General features: G+C 37.8%; 3 protein-coding genes and 1 long non-coding RNA gene across 12 annotated transcripts; 2 read left to right on the top strand and 2 right to left on the bottom strand.

Annotated features, from left to right (window-relative positions):
* The first annotated feature begins 602 nt into the window (after positions 1 to 602).
* Positions 603 to 3,893, top strand: LOC116922107 (protein germ cell-less). Of its 4 annotated transcripts, none has more exons than XM_045172937.1 (13): positions 603 to 950; positions 1,014 to 1,038; positions 1,190 to 1,288; positions 1,389 to 1,401; positions 1,475 to 1,558; positions 1,623 to 1,774; positions 2,387 to 2,517; positions 2,579 to 2,751; positions 2,879 to 3,086; positions 3,176 to 3,282; positions 3,374 to 3,485; positions 3,560 to 3,659; positions 3,711 to 3,893. In XM_045172937.1, exons 1-13 carry the CDS (start codon positions 802 to 804, stop codon positions 3,825 to 3,827), a joined length of 1,470 nt encoding a protein of 489 aa, XP_045028872.1. In that variant the 5' UTR covers positions 603 to 801; the 3' UTR covers positions 3,828 to 3,893. The 4 variants fall into 4 exon arrangements, with proteins under 4 accessions (XP_045028872.1, XP_032784419.1, XP_045028873.1 ...); XM_032928528.2 differs by having other exon boundaries at positions 604 to 950; positions 3,560 to 3,650; XM_045172938.1 differs by lacking the exon at positions 603 to 950 and having other exon boundaries at positions 1,012 to 1,038; positions 1,479 to 1,558.
* On the bottom strand, positions 3,881 to 5,388 carry LOC116922125 (histone H2A.V). The gene is made up of 5 exons (XM_032928552.2): positions 5,233 to 5,388; positions 5,010 to 5,087; positions 4,787 to 4,900; positions 4,335 to 4,464; positions 3,881 to 4,272 (listed from the first exon to the last, which is right to left on the bottom strand). Exons 1-5 carry the CDS (start codon positions 5,233 to 5,235, stop codon positions 4,178 to 4,180), a joined length of 420 nt encoding a protein of 139 aa, XP_032784443.2. The 5' UTR covers positions 5,236 to 5,388; the 3' UTR covers positions 3,881 to 4,177.
* Positions 5,389 to 5,670: 282 nt separating this feature from the next.
* On the top strand, positions 5,671 to 8,650 carry LOC123471505 (RNA-binding protein squid-like). Of its 4 annotated transcripts, none has more exons than XM_045172942.1 (8): positions 5,671 to 5,962; positions 7,126 to 7,166; positions 7,239 to 7,366; positions 7,431 to 7,577; positions 7,656 to 7,896; positions 7,981 to 8,088; positions 8,169 to 8,228; positions 8,329 to 8,650. In XM_045172942.1, exons 1-8 carry the CDS (start codon positions 5,757 to 5,759, stop codon positions 8,403 to 8,405), a joined length of 1,008 nt encoding a protein of 335 aa, XP_045028877.1. In that variant the 5' UTR covers positions 5,671 to 5,756; the 3' UTR covers positions 8,406 to 8,650. The 4 variants fall into 4 exon arrangements, with proteins under 4 accessions (XP_045028877.1, XP_045028878.1, XP_045028876.1 ...); XM_045172943.1 differs by having other exon boundaries at positions 5,672 to 5,962; positions 8,169 to 8,219; XM_045172941.1 differs by having other exon boundaries at positions 5,672 to 5,962; positions 8,169 to 8,243.
* A 4,741-nt stretch (positions 8,651 to 13,391) lies between these two features.
* On the bottom strand, positions 13,392 to 17,414 carry LOC116922142. Of its 3 annotated transcripts, XR_004393896.2 has the most exons (5): positions 15,653 to 16,772; positions 15,280 to 15,589; positions 15,079 to 15,211; positions 14,880 to 15,014; positions 13,392 to 14,811 (listed from the first exon to the last, which is right to left on the bottom strand). It is a non-coding gene; the product is annotated as an uncharacterized LOC116922142 (long non-coding RNA). The 3 variants fall into 3 exon arrangements; XR_006645856.1 differs by having other exon boundaries at positions 13,392 to 15,014; positions 15,653 to 16,773; XR_006645857.1 differs by lacking the exons at positions 15,280 to 15,589; positions 15,653 to 16,772 and adding an exon at positions 17,330 to 17,414 and having other exon boundaries at positions 13,392 to 15,014.
* Between the last annotated feature and the right edge of the window lie 2,774 nt (positions 17,415 to 20,188).

Below are 20,188 nucleotides of genomic sequence, written 5' to 3'. Positions count from 1 at the left end.
CGTTCGTTATGCGTGCAGACTCTTTACCCAGAGTAATAGAATACATATACGTATTCTATTACTCTGCTTTACCCCTCAGGATGGATCTGCAAGAAATGCCTGATCCAAACTAATACTTTGTTGAAAGTCTGGCAAAAAAACGGGGCCAAATAAGATAGAACTTCAATAATAACATATCAAAAAATGATAAAACAAGAAAATTGCAATAAAACTCCACCGACCGTACAGCCTTGATTTTTTAATTCGATATAAGTGACAGAGAGTCCAATTTAATTAGAACCTGAGCGACAATAAAAGTCTACCTTTAAGGATACATTATGTGTCGTGCCATCTAATTTATCGCACTGATATGTTGTTACAGCGGGTGAGTTGTCTTACTCGGTTATTTAATAGCTGATATGGGCATTGTGGGAAACGTCCTAAGCTGCTCCCCTAACAAGATAATGAGAAATCCTAATTCCTATCATAACCTAATTCCTAACCTAACCGACCTAACCGAACCACCATGGTTGGCCGAACCTAACGTTCGGTTTTTGACATATAATAAGAATCTTTTCCAGAAAATCTGGCTTCACAGCTTCCATGCTTCCCAAGCTCCGCCCACTCTGGAACATAAATAAATATAGCCAGAATTCCCAATTTCCCATTGAACATACGTATGTGTGGTGTAGATTGTGTTTGTTTCAAACAAACGGTAGATCGTCGTCTTTCAGGGAGATTTTTCAATATCCTAATGAAAACCACAAAATTTTTAAAAAATCCGACACAGTCGTGGATTAATTGTTAAACCAGTCATTCAAAATGGGGTTGGCTCAAAGTGCATGCACTTACGTTTTGGATAATACGAGGAATTACCGGAGGAAGCGAAGGCGTCATTCAGGTGGATGGCAATTGAATTATACAGAAGAAGATGATAGTGACAGTGATTCCAAAGTATATGCAAGCAAAAGGTACAATGTTCTATGTACATAAATTCTTTTTATTGTCTGTTAAAGTTAAATATTTTGATATAGGATGCGACTGATGACAACATCACAGGTATAATATATTGTTCTCCATAGCTATTGGGAACAGTGTACTGCAGTAATCTGGAGTGATTATTTCTTCTTTACAATTTTACTCATTTATAAGTCGTTTGACTTAATATATTCATAATGTAATACTATGAATGATTGTCTGTGTTTGCCAGTACATCTACAAAGCACTTTTTCAAGAAGGTAAAAATCATGATGTTACTCTTGTTATATTTGGAAAAGAGTGGAATCTCCATAAGATCTATCTGTGTCAGGTATGGTTGTGTATGTCAAATTATTCATGAACATGTTTAAAATTTTAAAAGTAGTTTATGCTACCCTTATCTTAACCAATATTTTGATCTCTATTTACAGAGCCCATATTTTGGTAGGTAGATGATAGAATTTTTATCAGCAATGCCATACATGCTAACAAAATAATCAATTACACCATCTGGTAGCCAGCATGTTTTCAGGATCTTGGAAGGAATCAGACCAGAGTGTGATTCAAATTGAAATATTAGATTCAAATATAAACTTTGAGTGTGAGTATATAGTTACTGGAAGCCAATATGAAACTCATAATAACTCTATAAAATCCTGTCTTAGCATTAAATACTGTATTGGGGTCTCTTTATCAAGATGAGCTTGTGATTCAGCCATCTGAAGTAGTTTCAGTATTGGCTACAGCGGCACTTTTGCAGCTAGATGCAATCATTTCAAAATGCTGTGAAGTTATGACTCAGACGGTGAATATTAAGGTATTACAAGTATAGGTTTTTGTGTGTTTATTTTTGGAAAAAGTATTTTGGATAAAATCATTGGTGCGATATTGACCAGTAACTAGCCTGGCAAGGCCTTGAAAATTCCCTCTAATCTAATTGTAGTTAGTATTGCATAGCTGCGTATGAAGTCATCTTTTCCTAGTGTTTTTCGCCGATGTAAAAGCATTAATGTTCTCCGACAAAATAAGATTAAATTGTTTTTACAACAAATTTCACTCCAAAATTTCCTAGTTCTCTGACTTCTCTCTGCAGAATTTCAATCGTTCAAAAACTTTCTGTAAAGTACTTGTTCACATTCAACAATTGTGTTGAGTTACGCAACGGTCGGCCGTTAGTATGGTAAATAAGTTTGTTACCTAGTTGAGTTCTAGAAAATTTATTACACTGAAAACTGTATCAGCACGGGCTGGCATGGGCAAATATTGTGATAATCGACCAAAAACTATTTTCCGAATCAAGTTGCGTAGTTAACTTAGGTTGTGATTCTTTGTAAATCAAAGTCAGCGTCTTACCAAGCTGTTGTAGTTACGGACTGTAATGTAAAAAGACTGATTTCTACGTATGTTATAAGGCTTTTAATTTTGTTAGACCGTTATTAGGTACTATGAATCTTCAAAAAGTTACGGCGTTTCCGCTGTGGAAAAGGCGTGCCTTGAGTGGCTTCTGGTGAACCTGCTATGCTATGTTCCTGAAACACCAGATCGCTTGCGCGAAATCAGGTATATTCTATTAAAATGTATATTCGACCAATGACGTAACCAGTTGAAATGATGGAACTAGTGTTGACCTAATGGAGCTGTTGGTGACATCCCAGAATCTCTGTGTTGTTCAGACAGAATTTTCTCTCTATGTGTTACTGAAGTTCTGGCTATATCTAAACTTTCATCCTAATTGGGAAGGATCGGCCCAAGACGGAATTTCATGTGCTCATAACTATTTCAAGGAGCAAGGCTGTACGTATATTTTTCTTCATTTTTGTGTTTGATTTTTTTGTTTCTATGATTATATGTATAATAATTATTATTATAAACGTACTTAAGAAGCCTAAGGAAGAAGACGAATTGTTTATTTGCTTTGTAGCCCAATCAGATTTGGAGTTTCTTTTAAGGGACGTTGGCAGTCCTTACTTAAAAGCCTTCCGTGGACTTCGACTTGCGTCTTTGATTGGGCATCCACAAGACGTTGACATGATACTGGGCGATCGCATTATACCAGCGTCCCTCCTTCTCCCCGTCTTTCGCATGCAGTGGTATCGGATGCTGCAAACAGACCAAGGATACGACAAAGGGTACATGGATTTAAGATTTCCATTTTCGGGATTTCACTCTTAAAATACTGCTAATTTTTCCTGTGTGAAATTTTTTTTTTGCTCTTCAGGCCTCGTAATCTCACTGAGGTCGAATTTAATCAGCATAGTCTAAGATGCGGACGAGTTCTTGGTGCCAGTAGACACCAAATGTGGCGATGGACTGGGTTTCACTTTGGTAATTATTATAACAGTAAACATTTGTTAACTCCGGAATTCGCACTAACTTGCAACAATTTTGTTCAAATTTATTTTGCTTTTGACGATAGGACTGGATTTGGTTTTGACGTATGAACGCGGTTCTTTAAAACTGCGTAGAAATCATCGGACGGAAAATGAAATGGCACTTAGTCAACAAACTCGTCGAAATTTAATGTTTAGGTTCCTACAAGTGATGGGAAGGAAAACGGTTTGTTCACTTTACTATTTGATGTTCTTTTTTTTATTTGAGGTAGGTTGACTATCTACGGGCTGGACGAACAAAGAATGGTTCGGTATACTCAAAGCACTGGTATACAATCGACGACTTTGGGAAAAAACGAAGAAGTAAATACGGTATTTAAATCAGGATCATGTTTGTCACATGGCTTATGTTTTGTATCGTAGATATGCCTTATAACTTTGGAGAAGGAAGAACTCCCGCTTTTCTTATCAGCTAATTTTCTGGTAGCAACACCCTTAACGCCAGGGGTTTCAGAGATCCAAGATAATCTTACTGTATAATGAAAAAAATTTGAACCGAGATATATATTTTTAAACGACTTTCTCATACAACGTTTAAAAAAGCGACATTGTATTTCTATTTCTCTTTTGAGTTCTCTTAACAATCCGAAGGGTGAAAAAACGAGCGAATAGATGACAATTTTAGAATGAAAAATAAATGAAGTGGTCCATCGTAGGAGAAGAAAAATGCAGCTGAAAAAAGGTCTGGGATGGTTTGATGAGGTACGACAAGACAGGGAAGAGAAACCAAAACTGAAATTGTAGTCGCGTCAATACAAGGAGATAATTCTTATTTTTCGATGAGGTCACGGGCGAAAGTTGTTTCCATTCAATGCTGATAATCCGGATGATCAATCTTCATTACAGCTAACTTTATGGTTTTGGATTTCCTGGGGTAGGCCCCCTTTCTTACCAATAAGGGACTTGTGAATGTGAGGAATAACACCTAAAACAATAAAAAAACAATCAAGATCTGCAATTTTGACCAACTTCTTTGCCATCTTTTACCTCCTCCAGCAATGGTCGCTTTGATTAAACTGTCAAGCTCTTCATCACCGCGAATGGCAAGCTGTAAATGGCGAGGAGTGATACGTTTCACTTTGAGATCTTTCGAGGCGTTTCCCGCCAACTCCAACACCTGAAGATCAAACATACACTTTTAAAATCTATTAACTACTACTATCCCTTACACAGATAAAAGTTAGTTAATAATTCACTTTCTTTAACTTAGCAATAACTCTGTTATTCTTCACAATTACAAGTAATTTCCGTTAGAAAAATAAAAATTCAAACACTATGGGGGAGGGCAAAAGTGGGAGGAGCTACAACACTTTTGTGTTTAGACGACATACTATAAAATGGCGGGAAAGTCTACACAAGGAGACGCCGAACTGTGCGGTTTTCGAAATACAGCAATTACATTGCATCAAATAAAATGGCATTAATTCGAGATTGCTTACCTCGGCTGTCAAATATTCCAGAATTGCGGCACTATATACAGCAGCAGTAGCACCAACTCGACCATGACTCGTTGTCCTATTCTTTAGATGCCGGTGGATGCGACCAACAGGGAACTATACAACAACAAAGAATAAAATGTAAAAATGAAATTTAATAAACAGTCTTAGGAATAACCAGTAAGTAAAAAAATGAAATTCAAACATCCAGTTTGTAATTGCAAACCTGAAGTCCAGCCCTTGCCGACCTAGACACAGCTTTAGCTTTGGCTTTTCCCGAATCCTTTCCAGCTTTACCTCCAGCCTAACATTGCGAAAAAAAACGGATAAACCGAGTGAATTTCGCATTCAAACTTTGGCAGACGGCTCAACACACGATAAAGAATACAAATATCCATGAAATGGATGTCGATGACAATTAATCGAAATGAAAACTTTGGATACAATACCATAATGTTTTAGGTCACTATCTAGAATCGTTCGAGAATCGGCTGACTCAAGCTCAAGTCTCTAACAGACGCTACAACAAATGCTACCCTGTTCCTATAAATATATAAATAATGGTACAGAGAGAGCCTCTCAGATACTAGTAAGCCTGCACAATTTCTAGCTGTCTGTTTTGGCCACCAGGAGTAGTACTTGTCACCTAGCGCCACAGTTATCATAATGCAAAAACTAAATTATTTTTATATTTTAATATTCTTGCCAAAAATTTGTCTTAAATAATTTGAATCTTCTTTCTACTATTGAAATATTTTATAACAGGGTAAGAAACGATTACCATAAATCATTTCAAATTGAAAAATCCAATTTCTTCCATTTAAATTTTGACTAGGCAACAGCGCAGACTGGTCGCATAGCATCTTCTTTTTCAGAAACGCGTCACATCCGCTGCGTCTCTTGTAATTTTAGGGAGTTCAATCGTTCTTTCGTTTCTGTCTTTTGGAAACCTAAATCGACGTGTTAACAGAAAATGGCTGCTAATCAAGATTATACAGAGGATATGGCCCAAGGAGACTTCAGCAATGAAGGTTATGGTGATTTTCAAGAGCCGGAATCGCAGCCGCAAGTGCAGGAAAATGCTGAATTAAATGGTAACGAGGCAATGGAAGAAACTACTAATGGCGATGGACATGAGGATTCCTCCTCCCAAGACCCGTTGGGGAAAGATGAAGATCGGTAAATAAGTACTTTTCGTTTCTCTCAGAATATTTTTACACTTTTTCGTGTGGGCCCCTTTTGTTCATGGAACGTAGTTTGGTATTGAAGTTTTGCTCTAACTTGAAAAACTACGGTCGTAATTAATTTTGACTGTCAAATATTTATGCCTCCTGACATAACGGTTCAGTAAATCCGCAGATATCGGTTTCATCTTTGCTTGTGTACTGTACAAAATTGTGTTTAGACTTTGTTATTTTCATGTTCATTATTTGCTTACCGTAAAAGTTCTACAACTTTCAGCATCCTGCTAAAGTAGCCAATGGACAAAGGCTTTCAATTTGTTTGGGAAGTGTCATAAAATGTTGTTTGTAATTGATAAGTGATTATGATGAAAGGAGCAAAGACTTTTTTTTTCATAAGTATCAAAAACCCAACCCAAAAATCCTCCAGACAGTGTTCTTGCAGAGCACATGGTGACCAGAGCAAGTAATTGAAGACACCTTCTCACCAGTTGGACGGGAGATGCATCTGGACGTCATTGGATTTCGTAAAATGACCAATCAAAGGGTATATACTGGCCATTTTCATAAGCTTCCCTTGCCACAAACAACTTAGCATTGGCCTAGAGAATGTCAGTGCCCAGTTGATTTTTATAGACTTTGCAAACAATGTTCATCAAGAAGTTTTGTGCTAAAGTTTTAAATTCATCATTGGATCCTCGAGTTCTTCAAAATCAAGTAATTTGAGATACATCCTGAAACTTAAAGTTGACAATGTAAACCATCTTTAAAAGAGCTGTCAAAACATTCAAAGAATTTTCAGATGGATTTGAAGATTAAACAAATTTGTGTTAATGTCTTTTCCTTTAATACATGAATATATTTGTATAAAGTTTGATTTCAATCTTGAAAATTGTCTACTGAAAACAGTGCAGTTGGCCCTCCCCTCTACTCCTTTTATATATTTATACAATGTGCTTTCTTTGTTGCTATTTTTGTAGTCGGAAATGTTGAAGTAAATTCCAGATTTTTTTTTTTTTTTTTTTAATTACATTTTGTCATTTCTTAATAAATGTTACCAGTCGTGGCTTACTCCGTTCTTTTAGTGAACGGAATTGTTCAGTTTTTCCTTTCACTATTTGTATTTCTTTACCAAAATTTTAACGATCTTATTTCTTTCAGGAAACTCTTCGTTGGCGGTCTCAGCTGGGCTACAACAGACAGTAATAATTTGCCAGTTTAACTTGCGTGTTAACGATACTTAATTTTTGTATTTATTAATTTTTTATTTGCAGAGGAATTACGAGAGCATTTTGGAAAATACGGTGAAATAGAGAGCATAACGGTAAAAATGGATCCCCAGACAGGAAGATCTAGGGGTTTTGCATTTTTAGTTTTCAAGTCCGCCGAAAATTTAGACAAGGTAAAAAGAAATATATATTTTCTTAAGTTTCACTTGGACTAACAAATTTAACTTCCCACTTTAGGTTATGAATGCCGGAGAACATATAATTAATGGCAAACGAGTGGATCCAAAAAAAGCTAAAGCACGCTCTGGAAAGATATTTGTTGGAGGTTTACCTCAAGATACCACTGAAGAAACTATTCGTTCATTTTTTGGAACCTTTGGAAATGTAAAACATTTTAAATTTCTTTAAAAATTTTCAAAGCTTACAAGTTATTATAACCGTTTTTAAATTCAATTTTGTTAGATTGTCGAAATCGAAATGCCATTTGATCGTGTTAAGAACCAACGGAAAAATTTCTGCTTTATAACATATGACAATGAAAATGTTGTGTTTGATTTACTGAAGACACCCAAGCAAGTTATCAATGGTAAAGAAGTTGATGTTAAAAAGGCAACGCCCAAACCAGATTCCTTTGGACCACCAGCAATGAGAGGTGGAAGAGGCGGTCCTGGTGGAATGCGTGGTGCACCACGTGGACGAGGGGGTAAGTAACAAAAAGAAATCTGCTGTCAACAGCGAGATTAAACTAGAATATATATGTATGTATAAATATAATATTTATTTTTAGCATGGGGCGGTTGGGGTGGTCAAGGCGGGTACGCTGCTGGAGGATATGGAGCTGGATATGCAGGAGGCTACGGAGGCGGCTATGGTGGAGGCTACGGATACGGCGAAGGTAAATTCAGCATAGCATAACCTGGTTAACTTTTGTATTTTTTATGCAGATGTGTTTCATTAAATGTTTATCATTTGTAGGATATGGATACGACTACTACGGAGGCGGATATGATTCGTACGGAGCTTATGGTGACTACAGTTACGGCGGATATGGTTAAGATTGATTTTTAAATGTGCCCTGAATGTCAGCTAGTATGACAGATGATGACGCTTGAATTGTTGGTTTTTTCTCATGCAGGCGGTCAAGGTCAACAGTACAGCGGAGGTAAACAGCGTGGCGCTGGACGCCAGGCACCGAGGCATCAACCTTATTAAGAATGTTAATCAGTCGATCCGGTCCTGCAATAGAAATGCCATGTGTGTGTGTGTGTGTGTGTTTTTTTTTTTTTTTTTTTTCTGCTCCCATTGACAGGACACTGTACAAACAGTTTTATTGTCTGCACCTCTTTCTCAATTTGGTATAAACCTGTCTCATTTTATTTGTCACTCGAAACCATCGATCAACTTGATTACATTCTAAATCATTGGAAAATACTCGGATTACATTTTTGTAAATTGTTTGGCGTTTGGTTGCCATTTTTACACCAGATTCCAACACTTAAACATTATAAGCTGGAAAATCAGCCTTCACACAAGAAAGCTAAGTGGTGCATGTGTACAGTTTAATGGGCTGTATACCACGACGAAAGCTTGGTGCTGAAGTCAATAAAATCTCACTTGATTCGTTTTGAAATCTATTAAAAGGAACTGCGCATAGCCAACAAGAGATTATTGCGATAACGACATGTTAGTACGATTTGCGGGTAGAGGAATATTCAAATCATTTTTGTTCGTTGAGCCATTAAAGATCTGAGGAAAATGGTGTTTGAAGTTACCAGACGTCACATCGCTATTTCAAGCAGTGGTAGATCTACGTGTCCATTCGATATCTTTTGGATGAAAGAATGGCATAGTTTTTTGTTTTGTTTTAGATTTTTTTTTTTTTTTCAGAAAAGCTCTAGCCAGTGTTACACATCGTTCTACTCGTGGCTTCTTGAACTGCATATTTAAAAGAACAGATAATCGATGAGATAAACAGGAGATTTTTTGCGAAAAAAGAGCGAAGCAGCTAGCTGCTGAAACCGTGTTTTTAAAAAATCAAATATCGGGGATGGTAGCAATCAACTTACAATAAAAATTCAAGAATTTGCACTTGAAACAAAGAAATTTACATTAATAAGAAAACAAGATCTTAGGATCAGTGCCTATAACAAAGATGAAAGGATGTGTTCTGTAATCTATTCATCTTTGTTGTAGAAACTGCTGTGAGTGGAGCCACTTACACAGCATGCTGTGGCTATCTTTTCAAAATTCAAGCAGCTTGACCCTATCGTTATACTTGTTATCCGTCACGGATGGCAAGTATGGGCACCAGATGTTCGTACTTGGTAAGGTGAGCAGAGCACGTGCCGACATGTGACACCTTGCAAACAGCATCGACTGTTCAAAAGCAGACTGGAAAGGGGAGGGATGAATAACTTCTGTTTGCGCGGAAGTTCAAGTTAAAATGGTTTGCAGGACTCTAGTGGAGCAACTAGAGTACTCTTATGAGAAAGTGAAGCAACAATTTAAAGGCCGTCTTAACACAAAAATGTTCGGTATGTTGTGCGCTCTAAATCGATACAGCTAAGATAAACATCTAAAAGACGGGAAATAATTTCAAATGAAATGTATACATTAATTCATCAAGGAGTTTGTATGGATTTTCGCAATATCTACTACCTCCTGGTGAATAGTTCGATTCGCTGTTTGTTGAAATTTTAATGCACATGCTCTTCGACAATCATGTTGCCGTGGTGATCGCAGAAACATTCAATATCTTAAATAATGGATCGAGGGCAGTCCACAATGCTGCGCAATCAAATATTATTAATTCAAATCAGACAACTCAATCCGAGACTAAAACTAGAATTTTAATGGGGACATAGCCTTGGTATTTGGTCATAATTCTTTCAACAAATAAAGGGGGTCCTGCCTTGATGAGATGAGATGAGGAAAGATAATCGGTATGCGGCTGTATTATGAAATTCGAAACAAGCGCTGCAATTATATTACTTAATAACGATTGCCAGCAAGGTTGACTTGAAAGTGAGTGGCATTCTTTTTAGGTTTTTCAATTATTATTACCTACCCTTGTTCTTTGAATAACATTCACAATTTTTTTATCTTTTACAGATAAAGAGTAAAATTTGCTAAAAGCTTGCTTGTTTTGTTTTTAAAATTTTATTCGATTCGTATAGTTAATAGATAAATGTGGCCCTTAAGTGTCACGCGTCATGTTTAAAATGTCCAGGCTTGATAACACCGACAGAAAAAGAAAAAGAAAAAACTAGGAATCGGGGCTGATTGCCCCACACATGAGTTGTTTTATGATGGATATAAATCTCTTGATTATATTAGTTATTGTTGGTAAAGCTTGCCTATAAGGAAATAAAGCCGCCGCAAGTCGTGTTTACAATATAAGGTCGATTCATTTTTATTGATCGTGCTAAAGGAAACGATAAAAGAGCATCAAATAACCCCTCGTTGATTAGCTGTAGCATAAAACAATTGTACTGCAATCCTCGTCGACAGCTGGCTGCGTGGCGTTTTTATGGGGCGGATATCTTTAGCTGACCACGACGTGAGGGATACATTTACCGCCGCATAGGCATGTGGCAGCCACTGCTGTTGCTTCCATACAGAGCCCCTCTGCTCGAGCATTCGTTGTTCGATTAGTCGAGGGTTAAATCCTACTTGCTGGAAAGGGGAAAAAAAAATGACTCAAACTGTAACAACATGAGGTTCGTATCAAAAACATTTGTAAACACGAGAACCAGACCACCTGCTCGGCTTTCTAGCTTACCTAAAAGCTTGTAAATTTAAGAAAAATCAAACATGTTATTTTAGAAAGTTATGTCGCTAGCCTTTAGCATCTATTTTAAGGAAACATATTTTGCCTTGTCCGATTTAAATACAAACTTTTAATCTGTGTTTTTGTGAAGAACGTGTAGTAGCGTTGTTTTTATATCAAAAAGATATGTATTATATATATTGTAATCCCCAGCTTTAAATAGTTTTGTCCAACAGAAGCGATCCGCAAAATCGGAAAAATGCGACTAATTCAAGTGAACTAAACGAACAAGGAAACAAACCCCAAAAAGTTAACTGTAAAAGAATGACGAAACGAATCGAAAAGTCATTACCGGTACTACTGAATAACACTTAAGACGTATACTATCTTAAGTCTCACAATATCTACACCAACTGTTTCTAAAACTGAACAGAATCAGGCTGTACTTGTATGGAGCTGTCCTTCAAAATAAATTAACATGTTAAACAAAAACGCTGTAGCATTTATTTAATTTCTGCTTTCGTTACAAGAAAAACGCCGTTGATGACCGTGAGTCATTTAATCAATGACACTATTCTATATACTTGAATTTGATTTCATTTTTTAAATATTTGTGCATAGCATTACTTGCGTTTGTCATGCAAGAACATTTCTTTTTATGTGGATAAAGCCAGCATAAAAGGAAATGAGAGCGCCAAGCAAAAGCAAAGTGAAAAAGGAAAAGTTGTGGGGGTCTCCATGGGTGATCTGTCGCTCACAGAAAGAAACCGACGTTCTTGATGAACACCCACGGATCGTGTCCAGTTTTTACCATGGTGACTTAGTCGTGACATTTTCGAAATTTCAACTAAGCTAGACTTGTACGAGTTGCATGACCACAGTCAAGTTTCCCACCTTTTTCCGTCTTTCTTCGGCATGCCACTTAAGAATCCCCCCCAACCAAAAAAAAAAAAAAGATTTTGGACAACTGAACAAAAGTGCAGTTTAGTTATGCGAAAATGTTAATGCTCACCTAAATTAGAATAAACCGACAAGCTCAAGTTATGTATACCGAGATCTATTCGGATCAGAGGTCAACAGTTGGGTTTGGAAATATCTTAATTTTCGAAAACGAATAGTCAACGAGATATCTATAAGAGAATAAAAGATAAAGCGACGTTATATGCATCCAATTGTTGTGTAAATCCAAAGTTCCATCATCAGTACGAAATGAATTGATAGGGAATCATGTTTCGCTTTTAGGTCGTGAGATAAACAATACGACAGAAAGATTGAGAGATAAAGGTGAATACAAAAGAGTTTGCACCATATCCGATTACGTCATACACGTCAGCAAACAATACCGGCTCCCAGTTTTGTTCTCGGTGAATTTTTCAAAAGATCTTCGGTTAACCTTTATTATGTCATCAATGGCGTTGTGAGAGCTATTTTTATTTAGCAGGTCTGTGGGCTATTTACAGCGGCGTTCAGCTTCATCCCACTATAACCATTTTCATTAATAGATACATTTTGAACAGTTTCTCCTATGTAATTATTATGAAAAGGAAACGTGCCAATCAGAATTTCATACGAGACCCTCTTTTTATGAAATCGACACAAATGATTGAATTCGAAGAAAAACCAAACTTGATTGCCAACATATGGCTAATAGAATAGCTATAAAGTGCTGGTAAGCTGTGAAGCTGGCAATAAAAAGAAATGGGAGAGAACGTCAAATAAGAAACAAAAACCCTTCGAGTGGATACTAGCGAATGGGGGGGAGGATTGATAGGCGGTGTAATTAGAGTTGCCTTACAAAACAATAAGTGACCTACGGCAGTGCTTATAACTAGACTCAAAGGGCACCGAGTGGGGTCGACCAGAACTGTTTTTCCTCCATCTGCTCTTAAACTACGGCACGTGTCCATTAAAACTGTAACGAATGCTTTATTTCGTAAAGCCCGTTGGGTTCTTATAGATTTTGGTCTCTCTCAATTTTCATCTTCTACGATGGTGGCATTAGCGCTGTTGTTTTCCGCTGCCCCTATTAACAGGAAGCGCAATGCAATTAGATTCCACCACGCTTATAGTATATCAATGGCAGGGGAACGATCGCACACACCTGCCTTTGTCCACATCAATTGCCACTTTGATAGAAAATAATCCCGTAGTTCAGAAATTGGTCAAATATTTTCTTGAAAGAACGCATGCACAAAAGTGACAACCTATTGTCGCTTTATGGCTGTGCATTTTGTTGATTGGAGCCATTGTTGTCGTTCACAAGAATATTCCACCAATGCGAAGAATTTTTTTCCTTATTTTGTTGTCTATTTCATCGGATTGATTCATATGCATGAAACGCGATGAAAAGAAATAAACGGATTCTTTTTTTTTTCTTCTTTCTTTTCATTTTGTCATTCCGTTAGGCCATTAACTGATCAACACAGGGAAGTACAAAGCTGAGCGGCAACTTGCCAACACAGGCAAATGTGTTGGCAGCCAATGGCGGTTAAGGTTTTATAATGTGGAAGATGGCAGATAATTGTTTGTCAGTGCGAGCCTGTATATATGTCGAGCAGCTCAAAATGTCTAGTTCCAACAGATCAGGATAATTAGCATATATTTTAAGGGGGGAAAGTTCCAATATGTCTAATGAAAGTAGGAAATATAATCCGTGACGGTCGACGAAAAATGAGTAGGAAGGTACAACAGCGGGTGGTAGCTAAGATTAGGGGACGGTGGCTATACACATATAGCCTATGAATATAGGGGAACGAACCTTAGAAGGAGTGGTCGAGTTTTTTTTTCTTTCTTTTCAGATGAGGGTACATACAATACGTTTATGGGCTTTAGGCAGCCTTAACCAGTTGTTCTCTAAAGCCTCTACAAGCGCCGTTAAAATTCCCGGATTTTTCTTTTTACGAGCTAAAACTGCTCTAATTGAAAAAGACCAAATGCATGTGATTTCTTAAATATTCTCCTTGTAGGTTCTGGAAAAAGATCAACGTGATCTGCAACAAGGGGTGATATTATGCAAAAGACACCGATTTAAACTGTGGCACAGGGCATAAACAACAGCTGTGGGTGGTGAGCAGTTTTTTCATGACCGACTGCACAAATAAAATAGGCGTTTTATGCAGCTAAATTAATACAAGGAAAATATTATTCCTTCATCATAGCATAATGGTGCGATATCAACTGTGCCTTTTTTCCGCCAAGTCACTTGACCAATGTCAGGTGCCACTCTCCACTAATGGTTGCTCAGCAATTAAGGAAACCTAAAAATCATGTCTTTCTATCTATACGTCGCATTGCTAGAAGGAAGTGTGGAACAGGGTCTTAATTATGAGCAAAAACAATACAGTAATCGTTTATCAAACAGTCAACAAAAATGTGTAACGTAATTCTCTGTTGCATAAAAAGGTTATTAACTTAATTTGCAGATGTCTCATAGAGTTATGAAAACTTGAATTTTCGGTTTCCTCAATGAAGACAGCCAATATTGATAATGAACAGGATTCATCTTGAAGGCATCGCACATTATACACACATACCTTGTGACAGACCAATTCGAGGTGAACACCAAAAAGAAACGATAAAACAAATTTCTTTTAATTGAGATCGTTTTTTGTTTATCTTATTTCTCCTGGTTTCGCCATGAATTTGCTTTTATTTAAATATACACACATAGCAAAAATCGGTGCAGCATAGCAAACATGATTTCCCATAAAACCTTTAGCCGATCATGGAAAATGCAGAAAGGGTAAAAAGAATTTTAGAAATCCATCCCGAAAAAAAAAGGTGAAGAAGAAATATTTAGAAACTGGGAGTTTTGCCAAAACCCAGGGTGGTATCACATACTATTATACCCTTAAAAAAAAAAAAGAACAAGAACAAGAAAGAAGCTTATCGGACTTATGGGGTAAAAAGGGGTGTACCTGTCGTCTGCCCCGATCTATCGAAATGTCGATTTCCAGACGATAGCAGAGCGGCGGTTTTTCAAACTCAAAAAGAAGATTTTCGAAAAACTGGTAGAAGAAAGCCGAGCTCAGGCAATTGCTGAAATGAAAGCACTGAAAGAGGGGAGTAAAAATGAACTGGCATTCTGTTGAGCTCAAAGGTGGAGAGGCCGAATACCTTTTCCAAACATCGCCACTGTTCCACAGACTCGTCGCCCTCGTTCCGTCCATCTTCCGCCAGCCTAAAATGACACACACCAGGCCAACTGTCCTCTGTTGTGCATCAATAAAGAAGCAAGCGAAAAAAGGACCTACATACAAAAAAAAAAAAAAAAAAGTAGTGGGTGGTTAAGAGATCCATCCATACCCTCGTCGACACCTTTCTCGTGTTGAAAGAGCACCTGGTTTTGGACCTGGTTGGCATACTTCCCTCAAGGGTCATCTCCACGCCGTTCATGAATCGGTTCACAAATAATGCGTTTGCAAGAGGCTTATCCTACTGCCCATTTTTTCTTCTTCTTTACTTTTATTTTTTTGCTTGTACTGCCGCACAGAAAATATTAGACAACCATAAATAAACTTACGAAACACGTCTCATAGATAAACCATTGGCTATATGGTCATTCATGCCATAGTGGAATGTTCTTTTAATGCCAGAGATTTTCACAAGTGAAAAGCTTTATTATATTCTAGTAGAAAATGGACTGATTAAATTATTTTGTTTTTATTGTTGTGACCAGGCCCTTGGGTACCTGTTACGGAAAACGTTCAGTCCCGAACCAAGTGTAGGTGCATTCCATTTTCTTCCAGGAAAAAAAAAATCGTTACTTTCAATAAACTAATTTTAATAACGTGATTAACCATTGGCAAACGACAGGTAAATCACAAATTTGTGATAGGATTCCATTAATTCTGCCACCAGAGACTACGAAAAAAAAAAAACGCTTAAAATAATTCTTTCACACTGCAGGCAAGAGGTGATGTGAGAAATAGCAGCACAACGAAAACCTTGGCTGTTTGCAGACAACTTTAGGCTTGTTTAGACTTGGTTGTATACCCTGCGTCAGCTGTGTACATTTTTGCACATGTTAAAACGTCAAACACTTGACAATGATGAAAGAAAATAAATGAGAAGCTACCGCTGCAGGTCGAGTCGGTGTCCTGGAGTGGACAAGAAAATAATGAAGAGATCTGACATTAGGGTCATTTACTCATTTCATGGTTAATTGGCCCACCACTACTTGCAGACGGGGTAGGGAAATATGTGAAGTTGAGCCGTATCTAGATATACGTACAGCTATACAGCCTATACAGAGCCATAGGAGATAAAGAAGGGAAAAAAAGGATATAGCCTACGTAGGTAAAAATGTACAGAAGGGGATAGCATCAGTAGGCTTTGGTCGAAAATGTGTCTATTAAGAACATGCAGCATATAGAGAGGTCACAGCATGAGCTAAAGCAAAAAGAAGTGTCGGCGAATGCTTGTGTGTGGGCCCCCCTCCTTAGTCGGGGCACCACTGCCAGTCTGTTGGGGGCACATAACAGTCATTAGTCTGAAGGGAGGTTTCAGTTCTTTTCTCTTTTTCTCCTTTTTTATATATACAGAGCAACCCTTGCCCGCCTTCTTTTCTTCTTCCACTGTGCAAATTGGAATGCCGTATACACACCATTGACCTGAAACTATATCCTACCATCTTCTATCCACTTTTCGACCTCTCTGTTAGATTAGGCTGCGGAAAATGGGGACAAAATTGTCCCACCATGATAATGGTTCTTCTCCCAGACCGACCCCAACTCTGCCTCCCGCTCAGCTTCACGCTGAGCACCAGGCTACCATTTACTTTTTTCTTCTTTATTTTGTTCCTCCCCATCCCCACCCACTTTTTCCCCTCTCAAACAAAACTAACCTTGTGACATATGCCGCCGCGTATAGATTACCCAGGTATTTGCGCACCGATTCTACCATCAATCTTTCACCAAGCCAGTGGGAAATCAGAATGAAAACCAGAAGTGAAAGCCATGCACAATCCCAAGCAAAACACAAGGAATCAAAAGCGAAATGAGCAAACAATTCAGAACATTCATGGGCAGCTGGATATGGCACTGCTTTTCTAGCAAATCTTAATCTGTAGAATCATAAACGTCGATACAACATGAGATGAAATGGGCCTTAAAATACAGTTTTTTTTCGTAAAAATTGTTCTAGACTTGAGCGCGTAATTCGGGTTACTGGAAAAGTTAAACTCTTTAGGGGCGACATCAGATTCAAAACGTGTACACTCGGTAAAGAATCATTGTCAATCTTAATCCAAATGCGTTAAACTTAATTTAGGCCAACATTTTTAGTTTGAAGACATAATTTGCAGAAAATCTTCTTTAAGACAGAATTAAATGTAATAAAACTGTTCGGAAAACTGAAAAGGGCTTACTTTATCACAAATTAAACTGAGTCACACTGTAAACGACGTTAGAGCAAGAAATTTTCCGTTGACAGCAGATTCGCACTTGCTTAACACCAGGTGGCAATGACAGATTCAATAACAGAACCAATTATCGTCTGCTCAGAAACTGATTTTCGATCATTTCAATATTATTAAAACAAATTCCAATGCAATAAGATATATGGGTTCAACCTAATGCCATTGTCATAGTCTTCACATTCACATTTGTAAAACTTTTTCTTTGACGTGCATTGGTTTTAAATTGTTCAGAGCACCTGGCAAGGTCGAAAGGTGCAAAACCCTAATGCGACAAACCTGTGTCTCACTACTTCACCATTATGTAGTTTAACAATTGTTCCCTCGATGGAAAAAACAATTTTTATCGCCTGCAATTTTGAGTTATAATTGAAACAGCTTAAATGTTAAACGAAAATTGTTGATCAAACGCCATAATTTGGGGTCCTCTTTGCTTATTCGCGTTAAAATTTGGCCAACCTGCCGATTAAATTGTTGAAATGTTTGTCTACATTAAATCATATTATTTGTCGGCATTGGAAAAAGAAATGAACATCTTTGCTCTTAAAAAAGGAAGCATGGGTTCAATCAGAAAAGGAGAATAGAAAAGCTGTACATAGCAAAGCTTCACATTAGCGCTTTTCAAATTAGCCAGTGACGACAAACACTGCTGGCTGTATACAAGCCGCACATCAGGTAGTGATATTTCTTCTGAATTTGGAATTCTTTCCCACGATTTGTTCCTTTTTTTCGGGTGAAAAGTTTCATTGTCGTACTGAATAAAAATTTATTTATAGTTGGCTAGAGCGCAAGGAGGCAATATCGTCATGAGAGCAGCAAGGAAAAAGCAGCTGAAATCATGCTAGCTGGTTGACATTTAGAAGAAGTCTTTTTGGAAATCAATAATCCATCGTCCACCGACTTTTCAATAACTGCGACATTCTCAGCTATACTATATTCTTAACATTCCTACGCACATACAGTGATGGACGACCACTTTGCTTTGTTCATTTTGTTGCTTAGCTGTTCTCACCTCATCGTAGCCTATCATTTTTTGTTAAGGCGGTCAAAAGAGAGAGAGTTTCGAAAGGAGGGAGAAAAAAAAAACGAAAGAAATTTAAGGTTAAAGGTACGTGTATTGTATATACAGTAGATATCCCCCCTTCGGCCATAGTTAAGAGTCCAAAGATCTGCTGGGCTCATAATGCTGCTGATGCTATATAGTAGCAGTGTATAGGTCTCTGGATCTCTCATGTCAACCGGTCTAAAGTACTTCAAAGAGTGTGACCATTTGTTAGTGGATTACTGCTACGTTAAGCCTGAAAACCAATGGTCATCGGCAAATCCATGAATTCGACCGACACCCTCCCTTTTCAGACGCATTTTTTCCCTTCTATTTCATTTCTGTCTGCAGCAGCAGCAGCAGGAGTACATTCATCCTGAAAAAGTGTTTTATAACCTACAAGACCCTGGACGATAGAGGAAAGCTTGAGAGGAATGTCTCCCTTTTCATTGGCTCCACCAGAAATCTACCCTTCTATATATTCACATTTATTCTAGACCGTTATGCTCATTGATGTACTTTGTACACGTTTCACCCGATTCTCCCATCGGTCCTATACAACGGCCGGCCATAAATTGCTGTCGTCCTCTTGATTATTATAACAGGTGCCTAGGGTTTAGTCGGCGGCAATCATTGGCTCAATACATATACATACGTATATATACTGTACCCAATGTCGATTGTTTGCCTATTGAAAATAGGATGAGGCCCACACAAGATTCAATGGACGAGAGCTAAGCCTTGGTTAGCCATTTCAGCACCGAGTTATGCACAATCGAATAGTTTGGCTATTTCTCTTTGACAGCAAGAGGAGCAAGAAAATGTAACTCCTCGTCCACCGACTTTCCGTCCTTATGTCTATTGCTTGACGTGTTTCTTGTCGCAATGGCACCTAAATTACAGCTGCACCACGTATAGTTTGGTGTATCGACTGAAAAACACGACTGACTCGAGGAATGCGTATCATCCAAAAGAAGAAGGTGACACAGAGCCAAATGTCAACTATAGTACAGTAGGCCATCACACGATACGCAAGTTTCATGTTCGGGTTACAATTCCCAACTTTGATGTTCTCCCTTTTCAATATGTTGGCTATACCATCAAAGTTGTAGCTCATTGATTTTTCGCAGGCACACACTGACTCTCAATTCACTGCTACTGTTATATTCATTTCAAAAGAATCCGACTAATGAAACTAGCTGACGTTGATTAATGTTGGAATTGTAGATCGTTCCCTAATAGGATAGGAAACATCAACTATTACCCACATATTTGGGTTGTTTTGTTAAAAAAATAAATTTAAAAAATTTAAAAAAAATAAAGAAAATTTGATTTTTAAAACGATACCGACAAGGTTGAATTTGTTTTGTTTTGTTTTTACATCAAGGGCAAATGAAATCTTTCCGTTTAAGACAAAATATGCAGACAATTTTTGCTCCGCTTATTTATTAATGTTTTTTGTGTGTCGTTTGTAAGAGTAACAACGATGCTGCTTCATCATCATTTTGTTGGAATCATAAGCATGGTAAGACAGTGAAGGCAAACTGCTGCCAGCGAACGCAGTAACAATAAAACAATCAACGGCATTCAACTCTCGATGAACAGTTTCTCGTATAAATTGAATGTGTTTTTGTTGTGATTTCAGCGGAGTGCCAAAACATCCCGAGAGGGACTGGTGGCGCACCTGGTGAGTCTGTGTAAATTTCATCATTTTATTGTATGTTTTATCTATTTCTGATGGGGGCGCTGTCCGACGCGTCGAACCCCGG

The sequence above is a fragment of the Daphnia magna genome, linkage group LG4 (genome assembly GCF_020631705.1).
Source record: "Daphnia magna isolate NIES linkage group LG4, ASM2063170v1.1, whole genome shotgun sequence".
Classification (NCBI taxonomy): domain Eukaryota; kingdom Metazoa; phylum Arthropoda; class Branchiopoda; order Diplostraca; family Daphniidae; genus Daphnia; species Daphnia magna.
Note: the sequence above shows the minus strand (reverse complement) of the source record. Positions and strands in the feature narration are given on the sequence as shown.